The sequence below is a fragment of the Bacillus rossius genome, chromosome 2 (assembly GCF_032445375.1).
Source record: "Bacillus rossius redtenbacheri isolate Brsri chromosome 2, Brsri_v3, whole genome shotgun sequence".
NCBI lineage: Eukaryota > Metazoa > Arthropoda > Insecta > Phasmatodea > Bacillidae > Bacillus > Bacillus rossius.
In genome coordinates, this window is record NC_086331.1 from 95,181,874 (window position 1) to 95,196,169 (window position 14,296).

A 14,296-nucleotide genomic window follows, 5' to 3' on the forward strand; every position below is an offset into this window, starting at 1 on the left:
CATGCAAAAAAACAATAATGTTGGGTCACGGTTGCATCTTAAAAATCTGTCAAAATAGACACGTTGAGATTGTGTACAGTGCCAGTTCACGGTCATTTACAATGCTGAGGGAGGAAGGAAGGGTGAATCGTCAACACTGCTACATGGCCACACGCACTCACAGTCACAGAACGCACACACACACAAACACTGGCTGGTTTATTTTTTGATTTTCCCCTCCTCCAGCCGAATGCTGGCCCAGTAAGTCACGTCACTTGCCGGCACCGGCTGGGCGACCGGCACGATAACTGGGCAGATGAGCACAATGGCGCATTCACAGTGCTTTTCACACACTGCGGAGATATTTTAACTGAACAATTGTTAATTACTCATGATGTTATACATATTAAAATCCAACTCAGGAGAGTTATATACACACATATTCAACTACACACTGCAATTATAAATTTCTTTTTACCCTAACTTATAAATTCATGTAAAAATAGCACTAACTTTTTTTAAATTAAAAATTGGTGTAAAATGTGTAGTCCATAAGCAGGTCAATACATTTTTTTCCTAAAGTTGATGAGAGTATGTATTTATGAAACTTAAAACAGGATTTTCGGCACCCAACAAATTTTTTCAAGTATCTACATGTAGTCTGACCAACTGAGGTAGCCATGCGCTGTTTCATGGTCTGTGACCTCGGCAGTGGGTGGAATAGGTTGGTTGTGGGGTGGTGTAGTGTGGTGTGGTATAGTGTTGGGGGGTGTGGTGTGGTATGGTATAGTGTTAGGAGGTGTGTTGTGGTGTGATGTGGTGTGGTGTGGTGTGGTGTGGTGTGGTGTGGTGTGGTGTGGTGTGGTGTGGTGTGGTGTGGTGTGGTGTGGTGTGGTGTGGTGTGGTGTGGTGTGATATGGTGAGGTGTGGGTGGTGTGAAACTGAGGCAAAGCTTGGTAAGACAGGAGATGGCTGCTAATATGTTTTCGGACACCATATATTGTGTAGTATTTGTGGTGAAACATTTGGATCATTTTAGTATAAATTCAGTGATTTCATAAAAGCCACTTGACAGTGGTTTTATACTTGGGAAATTCATAAATATTAATGAGAGTTTGTATAAATTATTTTTTATTGGTGTTACATTCAAAGAAGAATAAAATTATTCACAGAAGTGCGACACAATATGATAAGTCATGTTAAAGGTTAGTGCAATTAAGAAGCAATACATTATTCTCTCTCTTTCCTGACATCAGCAATACCACTAAAAAGTCAATATGCATGTAAACAAAAGACAATGATTCAGACCCAAATGGTTAATTACTCCAGGGAAAAAAATTACCAAGTAGGCCACAAAATACTGTAGTTTCTGTAGATGAGTTTGACTGATACTTCGTTAGTAACATTATTCATGATTTTTATGTGTTACTATATTTTTTTATTTTTATTTATTTACAATTTGTTACATGCACACCAACACTCATTTATAGAGACTGCAAGGGTGTTCAAGACCAAAAAAAATATTGTAAATACATAAAAAGCAATACAAAGCACGAAAATCAAAACAAATAATGGACAAGGACATGCAAAAACATCAAAACACTTCAAGAAATGGTAGTTAAAATTAATAATATTTTTATAATGCTTATAAAAATAAAAATAGCTTTCTATGGGGAAGAAAGTCACTAATTAAGAGTATTAGAAAGAATTGTGATTTATATAGAGAGAATGTAAGGTGACATTATTATTTAGTGAAATTAATAAATACCCTTTCGAGAAACTAGCCAACAAGACGATAGCAGGAACTTTACATTTTCTATGCGTTGGCTTTGGCAACACAATTGTGTTCAGTGTGCATGCTAACAGTAGTGCAGGAAAAATGACTCACTGTGGCACATGCAAGAGGCAGGAATGGTTTCATTCCAAATACACAGCTTTGTTCACAGTGCTGGTTCTGTTAACAGTGACTAACATTGCAAGCAGAATTACCAACTTTGAGAAGTATGTAACTAGAAAGCTACTTTCCATCCTGCCAGAAAATGAACCAACCTTACCCAGGTTTTCAAAACACTTTTATTTCAGCAAATTTACTTTTTTACTTTAACCAATTCCTTTGAGATTTTTCTGTTTTCCCTGCCTCACCTAACATTTTTCCATCTCATTTGTCTATCTGGCAAAGTAACAGACATACTACACATCATATTATCAAAACATATAAAATTATTATTGAAATACACATAAATTAATATTGAAACACATAACAGATATAAATAATATGCAAAACAACGTTGGGTATGGTCCCTTCCACAGTTGTTAAAAACTTCATTTAAATTTTCTTTAACACTGGATTTCACAAATACATGAGATCATCTATGCTCTACTGTCTGTTGACTGATTTCTAGTACTGCGAGACAAGTACGCTGTAACAATACTCATACTCAGTTCGCCTGTGCCATTACATAATCTAAATCATGCTTGGATACATTCTGTATATTTGTTTCACTGAAACAACTGTAGCTTTAATGATGTTTCTTTGGGTAAGCTTCTCCCATACTTCTAAGAGTTAAAAGATTTTTTTAACTGGCCAGAATATATTACTCTTTCTCTGTACAACTCACACAAAGTTAAAATTAAAAATTACAAAATAATTCAGCGCAGTTATACACAATGATTAGAACATTTTTGTTAGCCTGAAACAACTCCACCAGTCACTGGAATGAAAATCTTCCTATTTAAATTAATGTTTACATGTCATAAAAACACCCTAATCTAAAGAGATAAAGTAAAAGTCAACAATATGTGCTTCTCTATCCTTTCCTACATTAGACTTTTACTCTTTCCATCATCTTTCTTGCAGTTTTTGTGCCAGGATTATATAAAATGTTTCCTTAATGGACTTCCCTTTGCTGAGATAAGGATCTACAATTTCAGGGAATTATAATTCCCAGTAAAAATTTGAAAGCTTAGGAACCATTTCATTATTCCAGAACACACTGTCTTTCACAAACTTTTCCATGTACAGAGGTCATTAGTCATGACAATAAAGTAACAGAAATCACAATTGGTGATATTCATTGTATATTGCACTTAATAATATGGATTAGACTTTTTAGAGTAAGTTTTCCAACATGTACTGGTTGAAAGAACTCTTTTCTGTATGGCCTTTTCTTTCAGTCCTTTTATAGCCGAAGATACACATTTAACTTCAACGACTGCATTTACATCCTTCTCTATTATTCATTGGGACTAGTAACCAAAAATGCAAGTTCTAAATCAATGAAAAACCACGTTTTTTTACTTCAAATCACTTTATGACAACACATTCATTTCTACATCCATTTTCAGTTCCTACTGTTGACATATTTGGTCTGTAAAGCAGTAAGTCACTTTACTAAGTTTTTACACGAAGTTGCATCTTTACGGCAACATACCTTACCAAAATTACTGGCTGTAAATCGTACAAGTCAGAGTTCATGCCACTATTGACAATCTATTTGTACCATAGTTTGTTGTACAATTTGGTCTCATTCTTGTGGTGACACTTTCAAGGATGCGAGATATTCTGAGCACTTCTTTTAGGACAAGGAAGAAGCAAGAGCATCGTTTTTGCAATCGGAAACTTGTTACACAGTAGGTCCATAGTCTGCATCGTGCAAGGCAGGTCCACACATTTATAGTCTCTTCTTCATTGTTCCATCTTATTGATACTATAGTTTTCATCGGGATACCATGTGATGTTCATGACTTTTCCCTTGGACAAACTATTTGTGTGCTGATCCATGACTGTTTCAAGTTAAATTCATGTAAGGATTCAATTGCCAAAAATGCACCTTCTGAAATCTTAATGCAGCCGCATGACATCTCCTCTGAAACAATTGTCTTTGTGTGAGGTTAATTCTCAATTCTGCACTAAACTTTGTTACTAAGCTCATATAGAACTCTGCTGCATTGCTTGTGTTCGCAGTAATTTCGGAGCTTTAGAAACAAGTCTTCTGCAAGGCTCGTTAGTTGCTGGAAAATTCCTGATCCTTGTAATTTCATCATAATATTTTCATAGTTATCCTTATTACAGAAGTAGTCTCTAAAGTTCTTATGCTCACCAAAAACAATATGTGGACCATTTCTTAAGTCTTCAAAGAGATTTCCAACATTATCTCCAGTCTTTCTGCAATAACGAATAGCACCTCGTGCAGTTGCAGTCAGTTGTGGTATTGCTTGATTCAACAATTTTCTTGATTCTACGGAACAGTTTGTATCTACAGAAAGTTTATGGAGGTATCCCGTATAATTTCTTGCACAATGATTGGCACATTCTTATTTGTGAACTGTGTGACGATATGATACATTTTGCATTATACCTTTGCAGACACTCGACTATAAAATACTTGTAATGCAAACCATGCATTCTAACACTGTTCCTGAAACCTTTCACAATCACTTTCTGTTTCATTGAAGTGGAAGGTTTGTTGGTTTTACAATCTTTGAAGCAAATGTGGTCGATGTTGCCTTCATGATTCCTTGAGTTTTCCCAAATAGAGCAATATTTGATCTCACTCCCGAAAACCAGTGTTTTCCTATTATCACTGCCTTCAAAATGTAATAATAATAATAATAATAATAAATCACTATATAATGAGCATTATATTCGCTAAAAGTAATTTCTTTCAAAAAATCTGGAGTAGAATAACTTCTGTAATATTTTAATAACTTAAACTTATAATGCTGGAGGAAGCATTGTATTTATGGCTGTAACTACGTTTAGTCTAGCCTTCATCAACAGTAACTTTTGTGAATGGTATACAATCTTCGTCAATGTCTCCATTTTGCAAAAGCCAAATGATTCTGATGCTTTCCAGCATTAGCAATACTTTTATCAAGATGCTCTTTCCACACCTACAGAACAAAACACATTGTTGTTAAAACATGCATTGTTTGAAATATTCTGAAATCTATTGAAAAATTTATAAATCTATGTAGGTTTTCGATTTCCACCTCCTTTTTTTGGTATTTGTTCTTGCTAATAACAGGAGCATTAAGAAGTCCAATGTATTTTCTATTTGAGAGAAGCCAATCCCTGTAGTTAATGCTGCCTATGCTCCACTATCAATCAGTTCACTTTTATCTGGTTCTTGGTTACATAATTTATATTCACGGTGGCATGTATCAAAATCTAAAAATCACCTGCAAACCATTTGTTACCACTCACCACCTCCGGCTAGCTCAAATTAGGTGATGAGTGGAACATACAGGTTGCAGGTCACGAAGAAAGAAGAAATTTATGCAAAAAGTTCGATGTATTACCTGTTTTATTTACTTATGTAAAAATCACACTATATTCCGTACAACAGAGCACACGAAAAAAAATTAAACTGTACGTTCCGAAAAGAATAAACCACGAGCCATCGCCCGGCCACGGCATGCTCGGCCCGCCGCCCGAACAACGACTGCTCGGCACGGTGCTCGAACAATGACTGAATTTTACAGCCTTCCTTCCCTTTGTGCAGGCAGTGTTCTGGGTTCGCTGACGTAATTTTCAGCCATTCACGGCGCATGGCAACAGGGGCTTTCACGAAATGCTTACCTCTGTTCCCACAACGCAGCGATTTTGTCTCTTTCTCACACTCCCGTGACCGTGACTCACACGCCTAGCATGTAAACCAAGCCTAGGTCGTGGAAATAACGAAGGAAAATCACGTCAGCATGCCTTCCCACACAAAAAAGCCAGCAAAAAAAAAATACTAGAAAAATAAACTTATGAATTTTAAAAATAAAAACAATAAACCCAGAGAATTACGTTTACAATAACTTCGAAAAAGAAACAACTTTACATCATTTGAAAACCTAACCTGAAATTTGACAAAAAAATTTATAACAAATTATTATTACTGGATCGCATGAGGAAGGCTGGTAATCTGGGTTGTTACACATTATGAACTTCTTTTTTAATTGATTGTTACATGCAGTCCAGCACCTTGTGTGCTTTTCTTGTAGGTTGAATAAATATGGCATAACCAACAAATAACTATCATTTTGGCTGCTTTCAACAAAAATTAGTTGTAAATCCTTAAAATGACCAAACTGGAAAATAAAAATTAAAAGAGCTGAACAATAATAAAATAACACAATTGTATGTTATCACAATAAATATTTAACCAATACTGTCAATCACAAATTATTATATAAGCAGGGTGGCCACTGTTCTGGGATAATAAAATTCCTGGTTTTTTCCAGATTTTTTCAAGGGTGGTTTTTATCAATATTTGCATACAATTTGCATTTTTGTTACACAAAGCACACACAATATGATGTTTTATTGGCATTAAACAATAGACAACTTAACTATAGGATTAAAAATTAAATCAATGAACTTGCTTAAAACAAAAACTACCACCAACAAAAAAATTTATAATCTCACGTCACCAAAATTACTTGACACCAAATGCACGTGTTTTGCCCCTCTTGCGTGGCTGGCTAATGCTGTTCTTCCCATGCTACCGATATTGATTTTAACATTACACAAATTGCAAATGGCGTTTGTCCTGCACTTTCGATCTTTCTCCACCCATTCAAACTCTTCCGTACATTTGTCATTGTATGTGGAGACCGAACTCTTTGACATTTTGATAGTCTGCGCAAATTACATGTTAGATTAAAAAATTCAAAACAACGTCCCGCACAACTAAACTTTTAAAAAACTCGAGAAAAGTATCCATGATACCGTGACACAACAACATGAGCGCAAAGTAAAAAATATATATATACAAAACTAGTGCTACCAACATGCCGTGCGAGAAATTACTAACACCCTACAACAACATTTTCAGCCAAAATGCTGTTGATTTTGAATACAGAAACATAATATGGAAGTCTGAATTGTTAACGGTTTCTTACGTACTACAAAAGTTTTAAAATGCAATATGAACAAATTAACTTTTACAAAATATAGCTCACGAGCATACTGTCGTGCTTCGGCGGGTGGTGAACGTGCTCACATTCAAGTTTCTCCATCATAGGCTTTTAACAGCCGTATGTTATTGCGATCGTTACTTCATAAAAAAATTCCCGGTTCTAATAAAAATTCTTGGTTGATTCCTGGTATTCCTGGTTTTTTTAAGAAATCCTGGCTATTTCCCACATTTCCCGGTTGGCTGGCCACCCTGATTAGTCATATTTTGCCCATTTGTTTGTTCAGATTATATTGTTCAAAGATATAAGTATGTGGAAGATTATGTATGATACAAGGGCAAATTAAAGCAAATGTAAAACATTAATATGTAAATGAAAATGTGTCACTGCAAAACCTATTTGATTTTGTAACATCCTATGGTCTCATTGAAAAGTATTTATGAAAAAGTATTTCTTATGAAAATTATTATTTTTTTTAATTTATTTACAAAACCTTTATTATTTATAAAATGCTCCAGATACATGCTACCAAAATATAGTTTCACATGTTTCATAATGACCATGTGAAACCTTCATTATGTAAACCAAAATTCCTTTTATAAAGTTTAGAGATCTCGTAATTTGTGCTTGAGATAAAAAATGTTTTAATTCCTAGTGCATTAAAATAAAATTTAAACTTCAGCATTAAGATGATGGGTAAGATGTAAACCAATTAAATTTTAAATCTTTTTAACATAACATACGTATTTTTTAATTGGTGGACAAAAAAGGGGACACATTCGACTCTGTACAAATATAATATTACAAAGTGTATGTCTTTGAAAATCATACTAATATTTACATATTAATTGCTTGAGTTAAATACTTGCAGTTATAATTATTTGACACTAGAAAGACGAATGTTGGAACAGGAATAACACAGTAGCAATCTGTTATAGCACAGATCATTATGTTATGTTACTCCTCTCCTTCCACAGTTTTTCCACCACTATGCCGGAAGACATCAAGAACTTACAAATCAAAGACAAACCATTCAACTATAACTAACTTCACCCCACTTTTTTAAAATAAAAGAGAAGGTTTTTTTGTGAAAATATTTTTTGTAAAATATTTCAGTTTGGAAAAAATTAAGAAACTGCTGTTCCACAAAAAAATGTTTTAATGTAATAACTTTACAAAAATTCTTATTTGATATGGTCGGACATATATTAAATACTTATTGTGCACCCTTACTTGACTTACTATATACAACGTTTAGTTGCTTAATCATTTCTGTTAGCTTGTGAGACGAGGTATAATTATAGTGTCATACACCCTGAAATTACAGTTGGTTTTTAAATCCTCATTTAACATAACATTTTCATAAATAAAAATGATCAGTAAAATAATTCATCACTTTTGTTTTCTTAATAATGGTGAATAGCATTCTCTACAAACATAACAAAATATATTAAGTTATATATTAATTTGAAAGGAACGATGGAACTGTTCAATTTACCGATCCATCAAAATACTTTTAAAAAGTTATTTCTCTCTTTTGTCTTATACGTCGTACGGATATTCAGGATTTATAACATGATTCATAGACAAAGAATTTTAAAAAATAACTGTTACCCAACTAAATGTCATAGCAACTAGCTGCTCTTGTTTACTCATTGGTCCTCAGAACAGCACGGATCATTGTAGCTGAAATTATTCAAACCTCAGCTAAAGTAAGAACTAGATGTTGCCACAAAAGTTCTCTGATGTTGTAATTCACTGCATTGCGGATTTTTGCTCGTTTAGAAGTTTGGTGCAAACTATACTGTAGATTCTGAAAGTATTTTGTAGTGACTAAGTGATCAATCCATGAGATTGGCCACAGGTGAGTCTCAAAACAATATTATTTAAATAATCTTACACTATATAAACCAACCACACTGTTTATTCTACATCCCAGCCTAATGAACCATCTAAATGGTGTGGACTTGTTTGCCATTCATTGGCTGGCACTAACTTGCCCAAAATTATTCAAACTGGTAAGTATATCTAAAAGAAATGTAGTTTTTTCTAGTCTACTTAGGCCCTATAGTTACCATTGTGCACCTTCGTTTGGCCATAAAAAAATAACTAAGCATACATAAATAGAATCAATATGGAGTGTATTCCATATAGGCAGTTAATAAATCAGTTACATGTAATTAAAGTTATTTTTAATGGACTGTCAAATAATATTGCTGTGTAAATTTAATTTTCATTGTGAACATTTTTTAAATACCATGGAAAGACTACGATGTATGAAGAAGCAGAAAATATTTTCTGTTGTGTTTCAAGCCAAACCCAACTCTACTAAAAAAACCAGCCTAATAACATTCCATGTATTATATTTGCAGTATTTGGCATATCAATAAAATTTGCAATAATTTATTACTTTATCTTGTTTATATACACTACAATGCAATTAAAATGAATAAACATTTTACCAACTATTCTAACTTTTAAAACACCAAATACTTCATCTTCAGTTAGGTAGTTCCACAATTTTTTTATTTTAATTTTTTTAACACCTTTGCTTTATTTCATAGGTCATCAATGTCCCCACCTTATGCCAGCTGGCTTTTTAAGGTTCAGCATGTAAACAAACTAATCCTCAGACTACCAATGTCTAAAAGTCAATTCATGCTATCAGCTCGAGAGTTATAAGCCCAAAGATTTTTGAAACTTTAAATAGTTTAGTCCCACTGTTTTGTTTAGCAATTTATGAAATTGCTGCTTTTTAATGCCAAGTTAACCTGGGGCAGGCAACCAAGGAAACTAGATTAAAAGTTATAAAAAATATCACCCACATTTATGGCATGCCTAAAAATTCTAACCTGAGCCCGTCAAAAGACGCTTAGCAACATAACCATATGCTACATACGTCGCCTAAAACAATACTGCAAAATATTGTACATAGTGACAATTAATTTTGTAAGTTTACATTGCATTGCCTATAAGCAAGGCCATAGAGAAAAACCATCAGCCCAGAGAAAAATAATTTTCCTGGGGCCCCTCCCTTTTATTTAGTGTACAATTTTTTAGGGCTGGGCTGATGCCGATTCTGATTCTTAAGTATTGGCCGATATTCAGAGTATCGGCATCGGCAGCATCTGTAAAATATTTGCCGATACTTCGCGCCGATACCTCAGTCCAAGTTCTTAAACTGTGTTATATTGTTTTTGTTAGAAAAAAAATACTAAGGAATAGTATTTCACGCAACTGTTTTTTTTGGAAGTCAAAACTAATTTTTAAAATAATTGCCTAATTTTGTAATTTACGCACTATTACCCTAAGATTCCTTCCCACAGCGCTACTGTTTTCAAGAAAACTGGCCGTGTTGATTGTTTTAAAAATACAATGGAGTCCGAGAACCATAGAGACGTGCATACTATAAATGTATAAATGTCCTAAACTTGAGTTTATACCATTTCTTATGTACCAATGTACTCTATAATGTTTAATAATTGTACTTATGCAGTATGTATGTATGTATGTATGTATGTATATATGTATTATCTGTATAAAATTGACATGACTTGTTCTATATCCCGAAGCCCTTAACTCCATATGGGATCCACTGAACAAAAACTAAATAAATAAATAAAAAAATATTCATTGCCAACTGTGGAGCAAAGACAGCCTCACGTTACGTTTACCAGTGCTCGCAATAAAGTAAATTGCACTCGTGATCACGTTTACAGCACTCGCGATCATAAAAAACAGTTGCTGAAGAACGTCTGAGTAGCTTGCCCCATCTCCATGTTATTTATATATCTATGGCTTGGCTGATGTTATGTTGTGTTTGTTTACAATTTAGTATTTACGTTAGCTTGAATTGTTAAAATCTAAACCTAAAGTGATATTTTAAAGATTTTTCTGAGTGTGATGATATGGATGGGAAGAGAAGTGAATTTTGGAAATACTTCACTCTTCAATCAAATGAAGATACCAAGGCTACATGCACTTTCTGCCATGTAGAAATATCACGAGGTGGGGCAATGCTTAAACATGTGAGCTGAAAAAAAAGTATTTGTGTGTGTTTTATTATTATTGTAAGATGCATGTTAGTAAGTGTTTTGACAGTTTGATGGTACTCTGTCATAATATGAAATTAAAAAATACTTTATAAGTAAAATATCCTTTCATAACACAAACATTTCTTTGGTTAGTATCGGCATCGAGTATCGGCAGTATCGGCCCATAAAATCGCTATCGGTGGAATCGGTGAAAAGTGGTATCGGCCCAGCCCTACAATTTTTCAGATCCCAATATTTAAAAAAAAAAAATGTAAATGTTACTGTGGCCATAACTGTAGCCGTAATTTGTGCGTATCAAATTACTTGTAAGGTTTCCTATGGTTTATATTAACAATAGAATTATCATTTTCATCCTATCATGGTAAACCCAAGATTAAAAAAAACTATAAACTCAACTGGGGCCCTGGGAATTTTGCCCCAACTGCCCCTTCCCCTCGATGACCCTGCATGTAAGTCTCTTATAAAGGCTTACTGTATTTAAAGGCTAGCAAAATAATTAACTGTTTAATTCACCTAGAAGTTGGACTGCATTATTGTTTGTTTTATGTACTGCACACTACCTATGAGCTTAATAAACATTGTATGTAAATGCATAACATTCATTTTGATACTTAGAATCTCACACGAACATCAATCACTTCCTCATCGATTTTCTACGATTAGATAAAGGCAGACTGCTCTTGGAACACTTTCGCCATTTTCTTCCCATAGCTGTAGCGTAGCAAGTATAGTACTGATCCGAAGAACACTATCACAGCAGTGATGTAAGGGAGACTGGTAAGGGAGGTGCAACGAGCGTAGTGGCAACAAAGCAGTTCCCCCGCCACCTCTCAACCGCTGGAGAACATCATATGACCGTCGCACAACTGTTGCCTATATGTCACGCAATGTTAAAAATTACATCAAAACAATTTGCTGCTGTTACTATATTTAAATAGACACAATGTGATGCCACTGACTTTTCTTAATATAAAGCGTGACCAAATGTGCTACGTTGTCTTTAAGGCGGTACCTCAAATGTCCTAAAAACTGTGACTAACGAAAACTAACTTCACATATTCAAAAATAAAATAAATTAAAATTTTGTTCATATTGCAAACTTCTTGCGAATAAAACCTACAATTTGGAATTCGTTTAAAAGTCCTATCATAAATACTGACAATAAGATGGTTTGGACGTGAACCAAGCCCTTAATATGGCATGTTTAGGACAACAGCCATGCCGGATTAACGATTCTGCAAGATTATTGAATTACAGTTTAAATGGGAATACCAAAGAAAAATTAATTTACAATACAATTATATTTAAAGAAGTTGTAATAAGGTGATCTATGGCACATACACTATACGTACAAAGTTGTAATATTGTGCGAACAGGTTGTTTAACCTGCTAAAAGATTGGAAAAGGAAATGCTGTACTGAAATTAAAACTGAAGGTCATGATAAACACTCAGTGAACTAAAAACACAAGCAATGCAAAACACCTGACAGTCCGGGTTAATAAACACCCGAATACACCCAAAAAGTTTTGAACACAATCGGCATGATCAGTTCTGGATAACAGAAACTACTGAACTGAAGAATGCTAGATTAAAGAGTGCAAATTTTACATGCAAATAGACCAGCCAACTACTATATATTATTTGCATTGTGACATGATCACATAGCTAAAAAAATAGATTCCTTGTGCCTGAAAATGCAGCCAGTTAACTTTTAAAAACTGGTTGAAATGAAAAAAAAAGAAAAAAAAAACAATTTTAGACACGTAAATCTTGCAGCTCATGGCTACGCAGTCCTCAGACTACCTTTTATACATCTGCTACCTAAACATATATGCGCTAGCATGATCAAAAATAATGTCACGGTGACTTGTCCTTTAAGTGTTTTTTCAGAGGAAGAATTAGCACAGCCCATTTGAACTGAGAGTAATTCTTTTTTTGGAAAGCAAACTAGTCAAACAGCCTTCCAAGCTGGCTTGGCGCTAAACCCTCTCCTTCAAATGCAGTGTTGCGAGCAGCAGTATCTAGGGAGGTACTTGAAACCTTTTCCCGTATTTCTTGCAGGGTTAGAGAGGGCAGACTCATACAGTAGAGGCAAAGGATTTCACATATTCATTCAGTGGCACATAGAAATCTGCTTCACTTCATTACCATTAATGACTTTAATTGACAGATCCAGGACAAAGTTGAGACAACATTGAACTGGAAGAAGCAGTGTGACATAATCATGTACAACCCTGTCCAAAGGATGAACACTACATGCAGATATATTATAATCCTAAATTCTGTAGTAAGAAAAAAAATTGTGTCAAAGAAAGCTAAACTCAAAATATGTTTACTTGGAGCCTGCTGCAAAGCTGTCCCTGAAATGCGTGGCATTCCCTGGCTTGTGACCACCGAAGGCTTCACTGGAGGTTGAGGTGGTATAAGCGTCATGGCTGCTTTCGGAAGTCCAACGCTGACACGTGGAGGGCTCATGCTTGCCGTTCCAGCTTGAAACATTGCTACTTGATGAGCTTCTGCCAGTTGTTTTTTTAAGGAATCTGCTTCTGCTCTTGCTTTCTCCAATTCACCCAACAAATCTTTGTATCTGTGAAATAAATTATAATTTTAAATGCTTGCCTATAAAAATTGTATTAATTTTATTTGTAACATGCCTGCTAACATTTGTAATAAAAACCTCAGAAGACATACACTAGAACAAAAATACTCTAAATAAAGAGAAACATGTACAAGAACAAAACTAAACAAAACACGAATATAGTTGGTGGAAAATATATGCTAATTAAAATAATGGAAACACTACAAACGAGTTACAATAAAATAAAAAAGCTCATAATATCAATAAACTAAAAAAAGAAATGTAAGTAACAAATAAATTTGTTTCAATATAATGCTTTAAACCTATATATGAGATACTGACTCTTTTCAACAAAAATGGGCACATTCAATATAAAATTAAAATAAAAAAAGTTTTTTCTTCCCCTAATTCATAACTCTTTGTTCATAAAAAAATCTGACTCAATTTGTATTATTATAAACTTCTAAAATAAGAATAAGTAAACAAAAAAACATCACACAACACAAAACAAGATCCTAGTACAGCAAAACTTCTTTAATTCAAACTTGAAGGACTGAAAAATAATTTAGATTTTAACCAAAAATTTTAACTAATAAATATATCAACCATGACAATTTTTCATAAATATTCATATTTGCCCCTAACAAAAGTATTACTTCAGCTCCACTAAGCTTACTAATACTGCATTGCTTATTTTAGAGACAGAATTTTGTCTGGTGTACTCAAGAAAAACAGTACTGTGGCATCCAGTTAAAAAAAATACCCAGGAATGGAAAA

The 14,296-nt window shown here is 34.1% G+C and overlaps 1 protein-coding gene across 4 annotated transcripts in view; it reads right to left on the minus strand.

Annotated features, from left to right (window-relative positions):
- Window positions 1-14,296, minus strand: part of LOC134529485 (CTTNBP2 N-terminal-like protein) — a 173,204-nt gene that overhangs the window by 96,028 nt on the left and 62,880 nt on the right. For all 4 annotated transcript variants that reach the window (XM_063363622.1, XM_063363621.1, XM_063363624.1 and 1 more), the window contains one exon: window positions 13,278-13,528. In XM_063363622.1, coding sequence (XP_063219692.1) covers window positions 13,278-13,528 — 251 coding nt within the window. The remainder of the gene's footprint in view (window positions 1-13,277; window positions 13,529-14,296) is intronic.